At 41.9% G+C, this 13,892-nt stretch overlaps 1 protein-coding gene across 1 annotated transcript in view; it reads right to left on the bottom strand.

Annotated features, from left to right (window-relative positions):
- Positions 1–13,892, bottom strand: part of IFIH1 (interferon induced with helicase C domain 1) — a 45,082-nt gene that overhangs the window by 14,662 nt on the left and 16,528 nt on the right. The window contains exons 4-7 of the mRNA XM_058191662.1: positions 12,849–12,911; positions 7,534–7,757; positions 5,157–5,367; positions 1,751–1,968 (exon numbers count right to left, since the gene is read on the bottom strand). Of these exons, the coding sequence (XP_058047645.1) occupies positions 1,751–1,968; positions 5,157–5,367; positions 7,534–7,757; positions 12,849–12,911 (716 nt within the window). The remainder of the gene's footprint in view (positions 1–1,750; positions 1,969–5,156; positions 5,368–7,533; positions 7,758–12,848; positions 12,912–13,892) is intronic.

The raw sequence follows: 13,892 nt of genomic DNA, 5'->3' as shown, positions 1-13,892 counted from the left end.
TATATATATATATATATATATATATATATATATATATATATATATATATACATACACATACAATCACACACATTCACATACATACATATATATATATATATATATACACACACATACATACACACACACACACATACACACACACATATATATATAAGCACACATATATTGTGTGTATATATATTATATAATTATATATATATATGTAATAAGATATATGTAATAATAAGAGGGAGGTTTAGAAATTGAAGGGCGGTAGTATTAGGTGTGTTTAAACAATATGAAACAATGAAAATGAAATGTAATAACTATGAGTAATAATATTATGTCTATTTGTATTAAAATATATGATACCCAAGTATCGCACTATTCACACATTGATATGTATAAATAATATAAAATAAAAAACTTGGGGAGAAAAATGAAAGAAAATGATCTTAAACTGTGGTGTACATGCAGATCTCAATACGGGACTGCCTTTGTATTACAAAGTACTGTCCTGTATTACTTTCACAGCTCTACATCCAGTCCATGTTTAGTGAATGCTTTGGTTAGCAAATACGAAGATAGTTAAAAAAAAATCATTTTCAGACCAATGCACACATTTACAGCCAAATCTCTTGCACCTAACAACAAAGCAAGGCGGAGAGTAATGTTGCTACGGCTATATGAGAGAACTTTTATCTGAGTGAGACAGTAGCAACCAGGCCTCAAAGCCCTTCATGGTCATGAGGCCAGGTTATCTGAGGGACTTCTCCCCGATTACTTACTCTAAAGCAGATACACTCACTTCAGATCATGCCTTGAGACTTTATCAGAATGGACTCTTCAGTCAAGAGATGCCAAGCTGGTTTTTTTTTTTTAAGTGACAGACTTTTGCTACACACCATATGAAGTACTGTATCCTTTTCTGCTCTCAAGGAGAATGTATGTGCAGGCAGTCCTCAGCTTACGACCACAGCTCAGCCCAAAATTTATGTCGCTAAGCGAGACATTTGCTAAGCGAGCTTTGCCGCGTCTGACTTTGCTAGTCAGAAGGTCGCCCTGACTTGTATTTACTGTCATAAATACAAGTCAGTTGCCAAGCATCTGAATTTTGATTATGTGACTGTAGGGAGGCTCCAATAGTCGTAAGTGTGAAAAACGGTCATAAGGGATTTTTGTCAGTGCTGTTTTAACTTTGAACAGACGCTAAACGGACTGCAGTAAGTCAAGGACTACCAGTATTTAAAATTATTTCTAAAATCCCTGTCCATTTTGCTTGCATTTAAAACAGCGATAGCTAGGGTTACGTCTTGCTAAGCCCTGGTTTAATTTCAGCTTTGCTGGCTGAGGAACTCTTGGAGTTGAAGTCCACAAGTCTGAAAGTTGCCAAGGTTGGAGACCCCTGGATTATAGAGTTTAAATGAGCCGCAGTGTGTCCCATCAAATTATGAATCATGATTTACAAACTTCCATGGCTGGGCTCTCATAGATCCTGAGATGCAGTACATACATCCTTAAGGGATCCAGGAGGAAAACTCCATCTAATAAATAAAAGAAAATTACCTATATTATTCCTTGTAGGACCCCGCAAACCCAGGCAAACTCTTAGCAGCTTTGGTAATGTAACTCCTTAAAGATGTTGCCTGATTTCCTATGCGAAAGTAAATTCCCTGCTCCAAGCAAGAACTCACACTTTATAACCAGCAATGATAAAGTTTGCTCTTGTAAAATATTTGCCACAGTTCTACGGCCATGTATAACTTACTGTTAGAATATGTTCCTCTGCTTTTGAGTGATTCGTTGCACCTCCTACTCCGGGTGAGGCCGTCAACCCCAGGATCTGAGGCTGAGCCACCAGTTGCTTTCCTTCTTTCTTTCGCTTTTCATTTTCCCTTTTTTCTTTTAAGTAGTAACGCATTATATTGTTATAGACAGCTTCTTTCTGGGTATGATGGCATTCGTCAATGATCATCAAGGAGAACACTAGAAGACATATTGTGCAAATTGGTTATAGAGTCCTTCTACTCATATGTACTGTAGTAAAACAAACTACTTTGCTTTTGATCAGACCGTTGCTTGTGGACTCCTTGGTGCTCTTTGAATGTGGTTGTTTGTTTGCAGGCATTTCATTGCCCAATTAGGTAACATCATCAGTGCTAGTGGGCGTGTGGTTTGCTTCCTGTTTAAATAGAGTAGCTTGACCTGCCAGTGTTGGTGGAGGAGTGTAGTTTTCTTGGTAGTTCCTTAATTAGGGCATTGTTTTCTGCTTCTTTGTCTCCTTAGAAGTTACTTCAATTGGGTATTGTTATATCCTAATACCAGGGGTGAAATCCAGAAGGTTCTGACAGGTTCTGGAGTACCAGTAGCGGAAATTGTGAGTAGTTCGGAGAACCGGCAAATACTACCTCTGACTGGCCCCAGAGTGGGGTGGGAATGGAGATTTTGCATTATCCTTCCCCTGCCACGCCCACCAAGCCACACTCACCATGCCACATCATGCCACACCCACAGAACCAGTAGTAAAAAATTTTGGATTTCACCACTGCCTAATACCCTAAACCAGTGATGGCTAACCTTTTTCTCATTGTGTGCCGAAAGCGTGTGTGAGGGTGGGTGACAGTGCGCTTGCATGCCGGCACCCATAATGCAAAGCACGCTCCCCCGCGCATATGCACACGACCCCTCCATGCTCCCCCACCCCCTGTGCATGCGTGTGATCCCCCCTGACCCCGTTTTTGGCCTAGGAGGCCTCCCTGCCGCCTCCTGGGCCCAAAAATGGGCTGTGGGGGGGCATGATGCCCCCCCTGCCCCCGTGCATGCATGTGCACCCCCTGTGCATGTGTGCATGTCTCTGCATGTGCCCTGCCCCCTGGGCATCCCAAAACTCAAGCTGGCTGGCGGGAGGCACACACATGCATACGTGGTGGAACTGAGCTGGGCGACGGCTCACATGCCCGCAGAGAGGGCTCAGGCGTGCCAGCTGTGGCACGTGTCCCATAGATTTGCCATCACGGGCCTAAACCCTAATGAAGGAACTACTCAGGAGACAATCAATCAATCAGAAAACAATATTCTAATCAAGGAACTACCAAGAAGAAAACCACACCTCTATCAATACTAGCAGACCAGACTACTGTATACAAACAGGGAGAAAACCCCACACTTATTAGCACGGATGATGTTATCTAGTTAGGTAATAATGAAACATTTGCCAGCAAACAGCCAAGCTCAGGGAGCACCAAGGAATCCCCTGTTCAACTCTGAGCTACAGGTATTTTCTTCTATCCATAACATTGTTTTCTGGCTTACTTTTGAGTTATTTTACACTGTGTATTCAAAAGGTGGGATATGCATCTAAATATACAGACAGATAACGGCTTGATGTTATTTCTATATCAGAACTAAAAAAACAGAGCTCAACCAGTATTACATCTCAAAGTCTATGTCAGGGGTGTCAAACTAGTGGCCTGTGGGCCAAATGCGTCACGCACAGGCCATGCCCACCCCAGCTCTGCGAAGGGGAAAAATGTTGCTCTACGTCATGTGACGGCAACATAATGCTGTGAGTTTGACACCCATGATCTATATGGTCTCTGCTGATTTACAGATCCTTTGCACATTTAGTGCATAAAGTACCTAGAACTTCGAAGGAGTCTGTAAATGTGTTTGGCCGGACTCTTAGATATCCTGCAACTAGAATCTCTTCTTTACAAAGGAACTCCATATTGATCCAAATGTGTATATAGTGTCTTTGTGGGTGGGGGTGGAGGGGGAATTTATACTGAAATCTAATAGGCTGGGACATTTTTCCTCTATCCAATTAGGGCTATTGACTTGAACAATTATTTATGATAGAAAAATATTGGACAGTATCATCAGGAAAGACGTTTCAGTCAGCAAAAACTTAAGCCATCTAGAAGTTAGGCTAAGATTCCTCTATTGTGTCTTTGTTTAACTAGCAATTCTTTTGGCTGAAGGAAGATGGAGAGAAGAGCAGGTGGCTAGTTCTCATCAATAAATGATCTTCAGGGGGAGAAAAAGAATTAAAAAAAAAAAGTAGCTGAATCTGCAACGATTAATTCCCAGAGCAGCATGGCTTTAAGCAACGCAAGGCAAGGCATCTCTGGAATGTTCTTTTGCTACAGCGTTTATCCACATGTACATAAATGAGAGACTGAGTCTTCCAAACCATGCCAAATTCTCAGTATATAGTACCTATCCATTATTCCTTTCATGTAGCGCTTTAAGAAGTTTGACAGATAGTCCTCATTCAGCAAGAGTTTGCAATTACAACAATGATGGAGTAACTCTTGAGAGCAGTGTTCGCAGTTAAAGAGTTGCATAACAGTAAGATGGGTGGCATATAAATGTAATAAACAAAGAAAGAAAGAAAGAAAACCCTTGCAGGTCTTTAAAGCAAAGGAGAGCTGAAGTAAGATTATAAACACAGTTATGGTTTCATTTAGTAATCATTTCACTTAATGACTGGGTTTCCAGTTCCAGTTCTGGTTGCTAAACAAGGACTACCTGTACTTCCATGGTAGACTGCAGAATCTGTAGCCTAGAAGATGTGGCTGGAATGAAACCTTGTATCATTCTCAATCATTTACCATGCTGCAAAATCACAGATGTCCAATCTCCAGCTGAGAAATCAATGCCTTTAATTTTTGTACAACTAAAAATTGTGTTCAAAGTAAAATGAAATATTCTGAATATGCTTCCCAGTGTCACTGCCTGGAATACACTTTAGTCTCTTCGGTCCACGCTGTGGCTGCCAGAAGTATTTTCTTTCTCTCTCAGCTGTCTGCACTGCATAGGAACAAACAGCCACAAATGGAGGGGAAACTTTCAGAAGGAAACTGATATGCATCCCTAATTTAGGCTATAAACATTTTCTAGACTGATGCCCAGGTTTGGCAGTCCTTCACAAATAAGAGGGTTTGTAATGGGTGCATTACTTGGAACCTGACACAGATAGGACCAAATGTTCTTTTGAAGCACACAGGCTGGGTTACTTTTCACTTAGAACCGTACGATTTTTAGTATTATTTTCAATCTTCATGAGCGGAAAAAATTATTATTAAGAGGTTCTGTAGGCGGATTGGCTACAGTTTCCCTACTTCTGCTGCAATACATTTGGTGTTCAGATCCACACAGCTATCTATACATGCCTGATAACTGGACTCCTTCTTCATCATCTTCATACACTTTCTCCAATGCATTCTCCAGGATCTTAGCCGTACAAATAATCACATCATACTCTCTAATTAGTTCAGGGAATGAAAATTTCAGCTGAGACGCCCCACTCAGCCCTATTGTTCGGTACGAATGCTTCAAATAGGGACCAAATTCATTCTCTAAATGCTGTTCCACCAATGGCACCTGTTTTCCAGATAGATAGATGAGAGACAGAGAGAAGGATATAATTAAACAGATGTTCATGACAGTGGGTTTAGACCAGGGATGTCAAACTGGCAGCCCGCATGCCCACTCTGGCTCTGCAAAGGCAAAATACCGTGGAAAATATATGTCTCGATATGTCATGTGACACAATCGAGTTTGACACCCATGGCTTTTAGACCAATATTTTCCCCCTCCAGTTCTCCAGCAAGCATGGACTTTCATTAGAGGACCTAAAATCCAATTATCCAGAAGAAGCCACTATGAGAAAGGCTGCTCACATAACATTCTTTGGTTATTGTGGCATTTACTTATGCCTTCTGGTAGATCAACAGATGGAAACTGTGGCCAGAGATACCTTTGCCCAGCTCTGGCTTGGTGCACCAACTGTGGCCTTACCTGGGACCCGAGGACTTTACTCCAGTGGCTCACGCCCATGTATCAGTATGTTTCTTAAATTAGTGCAACATACTTTGTGTGACGCTACCTTTACCATATAGCCTGGACTCTTCAACAGGTGCCATATGCAGCGGCCTAGTGCTCACCAGCAATTGTGGGTGGGATCATATGATGCCCTATGGCAGTGATGGCAAACCTATTTGCCATCGTGTGCCAAAAGTGGGGGAGCGCGGGGGGGTCATGTGCATGCTTGCCCACACCCATAATTCAATGTGCCCCGCCCTCCTGTGCATGCAGATGTCACCCCCCTGGGCTCCCCCCGCTTTTGGCACGTGATGGCATGGTACGCCCAGTAGGCCTGTTTTTTGCCCTCCCCAGGCTCCAGAGGCTTTCTTGGAGTCTGGGGAGGGCAAAAACAGCCTTCCCCACTCCCCTGGAGGCCCTCCGGAGGCCAGAAATGGCCCATTTACCAATTTCTGGTAGGCCCGAAAGGCGGAGCTGAGCTTGCGTGCCCACTGATACGGCTCCGTGTACCACCTGTGGCACACGTGCCACAGGTTTGCCATCACGGCCCTATGGGGAGGAATCCTATACTGACTCCTTATTAGCTTCCAAATCCAATTCAAGTGCCTTTTTTAATTTAAAAGACCTGTTGGCTCAAGTTACTTGCAGCACTGCCTTTCTCCACAGGAGAATCTGGGAAAAGCAGCTGGTTGTTTCCCATTTTGGGAAGGGCAACGGTTCCAAAGCATTTTTTTTCCAACTGTAAAGCTGGCCCTTTGGGTTGGGCCTCCCCTTGGGGGTTGCTTTAGCTCTGGTGTTGTTCATTTTCAAGGAGAAGAGAAAGACAGCACTCTTCTGGAGAGCGTTTGAAGTGTGATCTCATTTCATTACCGTTAGTGGGAATTGGTCTTTTGCTTATGTTGTCTTGTGTTTTACTTTGTCATCTGCTGCCGATAATTTGTTCAGAATGCAATGAGATAAGAGATTTGTTAAATAAATACATATCCAATAATTAAGTCTAGTAACAGGACATCAATACAAGTAGAAAAAAGTTCATGCAACCAGAACTCCTGCATTTTTCCCAAATAACCAAAGAGTTCTAGTTATATTTAAGCAAACAAAGGCAGAATGTCCTTCATTCCTTTGAAGAAAGGAATGAACAGTTGCATCCTTTACTTATGCCAGGGGTGCCAAACTGGCAGCCCCGCAGGCTGGGTGAGTCATGTGCAGGCCACGCCCACCCCAGCTCCACAAAGCCAAAAAATGTCGCGACATGTCACATGATGCGATTGAGTTTGACACCCGTGATCTATGCATTTGATTTCACTTAAGACCTCATTAGGATGACAAAAGCAAGCGATAGTGGCTTAGCTGTTGACACTGAGGTTCAGTCTGGAAAATACACAAAGAGAAGACGGCTGGAGGCTCTTCAGATCAGCAGAGAATTTGGAGAATTCTGGAACTTGCAATTATTTTATAATTCAATGAATCCCAGAAATGATTTTGATCTTTGTAAAAGGTTGTAAGACTCTGCTTAGAGTCTTCTGGAGTGGGCAGCCATAATACATTTGATTAAATAAACGAGATACAGGTAGGTCACAGATATTGCTCATGGCAGTCTAGTGGTAAAATTTTTACATTTTGGGACTTCAACATTCATTCTGCTAACCGGAGCCCTGAACTCCCATCTTGATGTCACCGTGGACAACACCAACTGCTGTTACCATTTATCACTGGATGGTTTACCTTGTTGACAAGAACTATAACCTTTCCACACTCTTTTGCTTTTCTTTTTTTATCTAAGTGGTCTTTGGCAATGTAAACGGCAACTCGAGTCTTGCCAGTGCCTGTGGGAAGGCATATAACAATATTTTTCCCTTCCAAAGCTGGTTTGGCCACTTCCATCTGATAGTCTCTCAGACTCAGCTCTTTTTCAGAGGAAGGTCTTTGGTCTCTACTTTCAACATGATCTGCAGATGAAAAAAAAGAGTGCAAATCACTAATAATGAAAATAAAATAAAATAAAATAAATTATTATGATGTCTCCTAGTAAGTCCTCCATCCTTGGAGGTTTTGAAGAGATTGGATTGGAAGAAGAGATTTGTCTGAAATGGTGTAGGGGGGTTTAAGCAGGGGTTTGGACTAGAAGACCTCCAAGGTCCCTTCTAGCTCTGTTATTCTCTTTACTTTAAAACCTATAATGATGGTTTAAAAACTTAAAAACCTATAAATATGGTTTAAAACATATGTGTAAACTATTATCGTATTCTAAATATAGACAGAATATAGGAAACAGACTAGATTGAGAGAAAAATTACCAGAAAAATATACGATATTTTAAAATATTATTTCTGGTAAAATTGTCAATGTAGGCCAATCATCAGGAAAATCCCCATAAAGATATTTATAGATAGGATAAGGAACGGTCATACCTTTATGTACAGCTAATTCCATTAAAAGCTAACTAAGCTAACAGAACTTACTGAAGCTTGCATAATACTTCCTAATGGACATCTAACTAGAGCTGCTTGCTTTATTTGAGCTACAGAAAATTATCATCCCAGAAATCTTTTCCACAGTTATATAACCACCACTTCTGTTGGGGAAAAAAAACCAGTCCAATTTGTGGCCCAGCCTCAATGTTAGGAATGTGACTGTGGTCACTTTGTTCCTTTCTTCCCAAACATACTGATATCCTTTCTGCCTATTAGAAAGCCATGGTGCCATGGTGGTTAGAATGCAGTATTGCAGGCTAATTCCATCAACTGCCAGCAGTTTGATTCTCACTGGCTCATGGTTGACCCAGGCTTCCATCCTTCTGAGGTAAAATGTGGAGCCAGATTGTTAGGGACAATATGCTGACTCTTTAAACTGCTTAGCAAGGGCTGTAAAGCACCATGAAGTGGTCTATAGTGCTATTGTTATTGCTATTCTCTCAGAGATGTGTTAAATGGAAAATTATCAGCACCGACTGGAATCAATGAACCTGAATTGGTGCAGGCCGTTCTACACAGAGATGTCCTCCTAATCTCTATGCTACAAAGGCAAATGCTGGGGCTCAGATATTGGTGCCACCTTCTCTGAAAAGCGATAGCCTTGGGATTGCCCAAAAGTTCATACCTTTCTCAGGGTGGAGATACTGCAGGAGTTATTGACACTGGTTCGTGCCTTTCTCATTAATAAACTGCAGGTTGCCATGAAGTGCCTACACAACTTATGTGAGGGGGAGAAGGTCCACTATAGACTGGGTTCCGTGTAATCCATTATGACGCCTCAGCTGTCAAGAAATAGTGGTATCTCCTATGCATGACTTATATGGAGCTATCCAAAATGAATCTGTTATTCACAACATTATTAGGGCCTCTGAGTGAACGATATCTACTAGTGCTGCAATGATTTTCTTTTTTTCCAGAATTGTTCTGATACTTTTGTTAGACAATACAAGTTTCAAATAGCAACAAAACTGATATAATGCCATAATGTTTTAACCGAACTGTTTCCTGCCATAAATTCCCAAGTCCTGGAATGAAGAATGGAGATAGCTAGATGGATGCAGCGCTTTCTGAAAACACTTCAGTGTACGTTTTAGGTATACTTTAGCTATGGCCATTATCTAGGGCCATTTTAAGATAAAGAAGCATATGCTATCGTGATCCCCAGATTTAATGTTTTTTTTTAAAAAAAATATTTTTATTAAACAGATTTTAAAAAAACAAAAACAAAAAAGAAATATTAACACTTTCTTCTTTTCAACAGTTTTGCATCGGTGATCAATACTTTTATGTTTTCTCTCTCTTATCCTAATGTATCTTTTATACATATATTTCTAATATATCTCATATTTATGTGTGTGTGTGTATATATATATATATTATTCAAATTATTTTATTTACATATATACTTTGATATACACGTGTACCCAATTTCCTTTCCACAATTTTTGTTTCTTCCTATTTGTTCTTCTATTTCCCAGGTTTAGTGTTTTATTCCATCTCCTATACTTAACCAATATTGTTTGTTCAGAATGTGCAGAAGTGAACAAAATGGAACCTGTGGAGAAATGAACAGAATTGCCTATTCAGAATGTGATACTACAATTGCTTAATGCAGGGGTCTGCAAACTTGGCTCTTTTAAGACTTGTGGACTTCAACTCCCAGAGTTCCTCAGCCAGCAAAGCTGCCTGAGGAACTCTGGGAGTTGAAGTCCACAAGTCTTAAAAGAGCCAAGTTTGCAGACCCCTGGCTTAATGGATTCTTAATGCTTAATAGTCAGTGAGAACCATTAATTAGTGGAACAGCTTGTCTTCAGAAGCTGTTTTTAAGGGACAGGACAGCCATTTATCCAGAATGCTAAAGACTCCTGCTTGGGCAGGGGGCTGGACTAGAAGACCTCCAAAGTCCCTCCCATCTCTGTTATTCTAAGTATTTGTCACCATTTCTCTTTTTCCCTCTCAAAAGTCATAATCTTTTCCATACTTTGGCTTCAGTTTTATACAGGCTTGCTAAGAAGAAAAGTTTACTGTCCTCTGAGAGTAGGCAGGGACAGGAGATGGATAAATTTGGGCAAGGATCATGACCATGACTACTCAAAGAAGAGCTGATGATCCAAGTTACATTGGCTTGCACTTCGGTTACTCAGGTCACAGCATTCTTTTTCTTGCGTTTCAAAAAATTGATAATTAGAGGCCCAGTCAGCCAGGCATGCTCATTTTATTATTTTTATTTTTAATATATCTGACGCAATGTCCAGGCGCTAAAATAAATAGCTGCTCCATGGGTAGGTACAGGCATGCCCTTACTGTATTTGATTTCCCGTTTCTTTTTAATTATTATTTAAGCATTTATTACTTTGAGTGTTATGACTCCCACATAAACTGTAAGTAGGAATTAGCAATTCATATGACTAAAATACTATTATTAGCAGGGGCAGAATCAATCCCGAGAACTTGAGAGTTTTCTAAGAGCTTTGCTGGAGACAAAGATCTACATGCTTACGGTTCACCTACCTCAAAAGTCCACAATAGTCTACAGATACTTACAATTTAATATTCCAAAGTTTCTTTTGATGTTTTGTTTTCATTTAAGAAACTATGACATTCTTGCCTATCTTCCTAACTGCTGTATCCAATGAATTTGCCACTGTGCACCGGTACTATAGGAGTAATCCATACGATTGCACAGATGATTTGGGTACTGATATATGCTAAAACTATGATAATCTTACTTAGATGCTATGATTTCTGTTAGGATCAAGCCAGCTTCTAATGTAGCCACACAAGATTATTTCAGATTATTTATCATACTAATTCTGTCCATTCCAGAATTAATTTCCCTCATTTTTTAGATAGCTGTTAGTATAAATAAAGAAACCGACTGTGAAATATTGGATATCTATTTGCAGTAGATCCAGATGTAGGAGTACAGGTAGTGCTCAACCTACGACCACAATGGAGCCCAAAGTTTCTGTTGTTAAGTGAGACATTCGTTAAGTGAGTTTTGCCCCATTTTACAACTTTTCTTGCCACAGTTGTTAAGTGAATCATTGCAGTTGTTAAATTAGCACAGTTGTTAAGTGAACCTGGCTTCCCCATTAACTTTGCTTGTCAGAAGATCACAGAAGCTGATCACATGACCAGAGGTGGGATTCACATAATTTACCTACCGGTTCGTCCAGCACCAAAAGTGTGAGCGTGTGCATGCGCCCAGCCTTCCGCGCCATGTGCTTTGCTCGCACTTGTGCCTTCTGCACATGCACCTGTGCCTAAATAGGACAGCATAGAGCTGGGGCAGGTGGACGGGCTCACCCGCAATTTCCGCTACCAGTTTGCTCGAACCGGCTGAATACCACCTCTGCACACGACCCCAGGACACTGCAACCGTCGTAAATATGAACTGGTTGCCAAGCGTCTGAATTTTGATCGCACGATCATGGGGATGCTGTAAAGGTTGTAAATCTGAAAAAGGGTCACAAGTCACTTTTTTCCTGTGCCATTGTAACTTTGAACGGTTATTAAATGAACTATTTGTACCTCAGTCAAAAGAGTGACAGAGATGACAAGAAAACCAGCAGGAGGAACTTTTATTTCTTCCTGTTGCTGGACCACTTTTTTATATCTAACTTTAAATTTCCTATTTCTGTGAGCAGGTTCACACAGAACATGATCGGAAGGGTGCATATCAGGGGTGGGCTGCTGGGGGTTCGCAGGGGTTCAGGAGAACCTCTAGCTAAGATTCTGTGCACTTTGGAGAACCCCCAAATCCCACTCCTGGCTGGCCCCGACCACCCCACCCTGCCCCTTCCAGGAATCCCCATGTGGCCGATTTTGGATGCAGGTAAGTGCAGGGTGTGCGCGGAGGCTTGGGGAGGGTGAAAAACGGGCCTACCGGAAATTCAGGAAAGTCAGAAATGGACCCGTTTCTAGCCTCCAGAGGACATCCGGAGCCTGAGGAGGTCATTTTCATTCTCTCAGAGGCTTGAGGAAAACATCTGGAGCTCGGGGAGGGCAAAAATGCCCCCCCCACTGTTGTGCAGCAGGCCAACTAGGCCACGCCTATCATGGCCACGCCCACCCAGCAACCGGGCAGAGAACCCCTTGCTAAAATTTTTGAAGCCCACCCCTGGTGCATGTGCATCATAGATGGGACTGGGTATCTTTGTGGGGAACATTGCGAACAAATTATCTAGCAAGCCTGCACCTAACCTCAACAAAGGCAAAATGATCAGCGAGAAAAGAAAAGTTACACGCTGCAAAAACCACATAGTGTTACCAATGTGGATTACGGGAGAATTGAAGCACGCGCAGTTTTGCGGAAAGAGTCCGTGAGCTACATACAAAGATGGTTCAGCCAACTTACACATTATGTAACCTTTTTTTTTTTTTTTTTGCTCTTCCACTGTAGGCAGAGGAAGCAGTAACATAAATTAAAGAACACAGCAGCCCTCCCGATGTTGGTACCTTTCGGCCACGTATACGAAGCTTCTATCACAAGAAAAAGTTGACTGAGCACATGCTTCTAATTTCATTTCATGCTTACCAGAGTACAAGGGGAAAAAGTCCTACCTGAATCATCACAGTAAAGGTTCATCTGTCCAAAGTTTGTATTCACATCACTGACATCAGATTCTGGCAGGTTAAATACATAAGCACAAGAGTAAATGTCACGATGCACTGTTATTTCTGCCTCCGTTTAACGTACTTTGCTGTTTGATGTAACCCCTTTCCTTAATCTCATTAAATAAGTAGGTGTTTCTGTTAGTATAAGAGATGCAGAAACGGCTACGAAATGTTTAAAGCACAGCTGGAAACTTATGAACGTTCAACATGCTTTTTTCCCCCGTTTATATTTTCTGTGAGTTTCACTAGTTCAGACACCTGGGAGACAAACCTGAATCATATTCAGGCATATGGATCTCTCATTTATTATTATTTAAATTTGTATACCGCCCTTCTCCCGAAGGACTCAGGGCGGTTCACAGCCAGATAAAATAAACAATAATATTACAATATAAATACTATTAAAATACAATTAAAAAACTTATTCAATTGGCCGAGATTAAAAATTTAGAATAAATGATAAAAACCCATTAAAAAACCCACAAATTTAAAAACTAATCCTAATCCAGTCCTGCGCAGATGAATTAGCGTGTCTTAAGCTCACGACGAAAGGTTCGGAGGTCCGGGAGTTGACGAAGTCCTGGGGGGAGTTCGTTCCAGAGGGCGGGAGCCCCCACAGAGAAGGCCCTTCCTCTGGGCGTCGCCAGACGACACTGTCTCGCTGACGGCACCCTGAGGAGTCCCTCTCTGTGAGAGCGCATGGGTCGGTGAGAGGTATTCGGTAGCAGTAGGTGGTCCCGTAAATAGCCCGGCCCTATGCCATGGAGCACTTTGAAGACGTTCACCAAAACCTTGAAGCGCACCCAGAAAGCCACAGGTAGCCAGTGCAGTCTGCGCAGGATAGGTGTCACATGGGAGCCGCGAGGGGCTCCCTCTATCACCCGCGCAGCCGCATTCTGGACTAACTGAAGCCTCCGGATGCCCCTCAAGGGGAGCCCCATGTAGAGAACATTGCAGTAATCCAGACGAGACGTCACGAGGGCGTGAGTG

Source organism: Ahaetulla prasina, chromosome 1 (genome assembly GCF_028640845.1).
Source record: "Ahaetulla prasina isolate Xishuangbanna chromosome 1, ASM2864084v1, whole genome shotgun sequence".
Taxonomy (NCBI): Eukaryota; Metazoa; Chordata; class Lepidosauria; order Squamata; family Colubridae; genus Ahaetulla; species Ahaetulla prasina.
The sequence above is the reverse complement of the archived record's forward strand: the minus strand, read 5'-3'. Positions and strand labels throughout refer to the sequence as shown.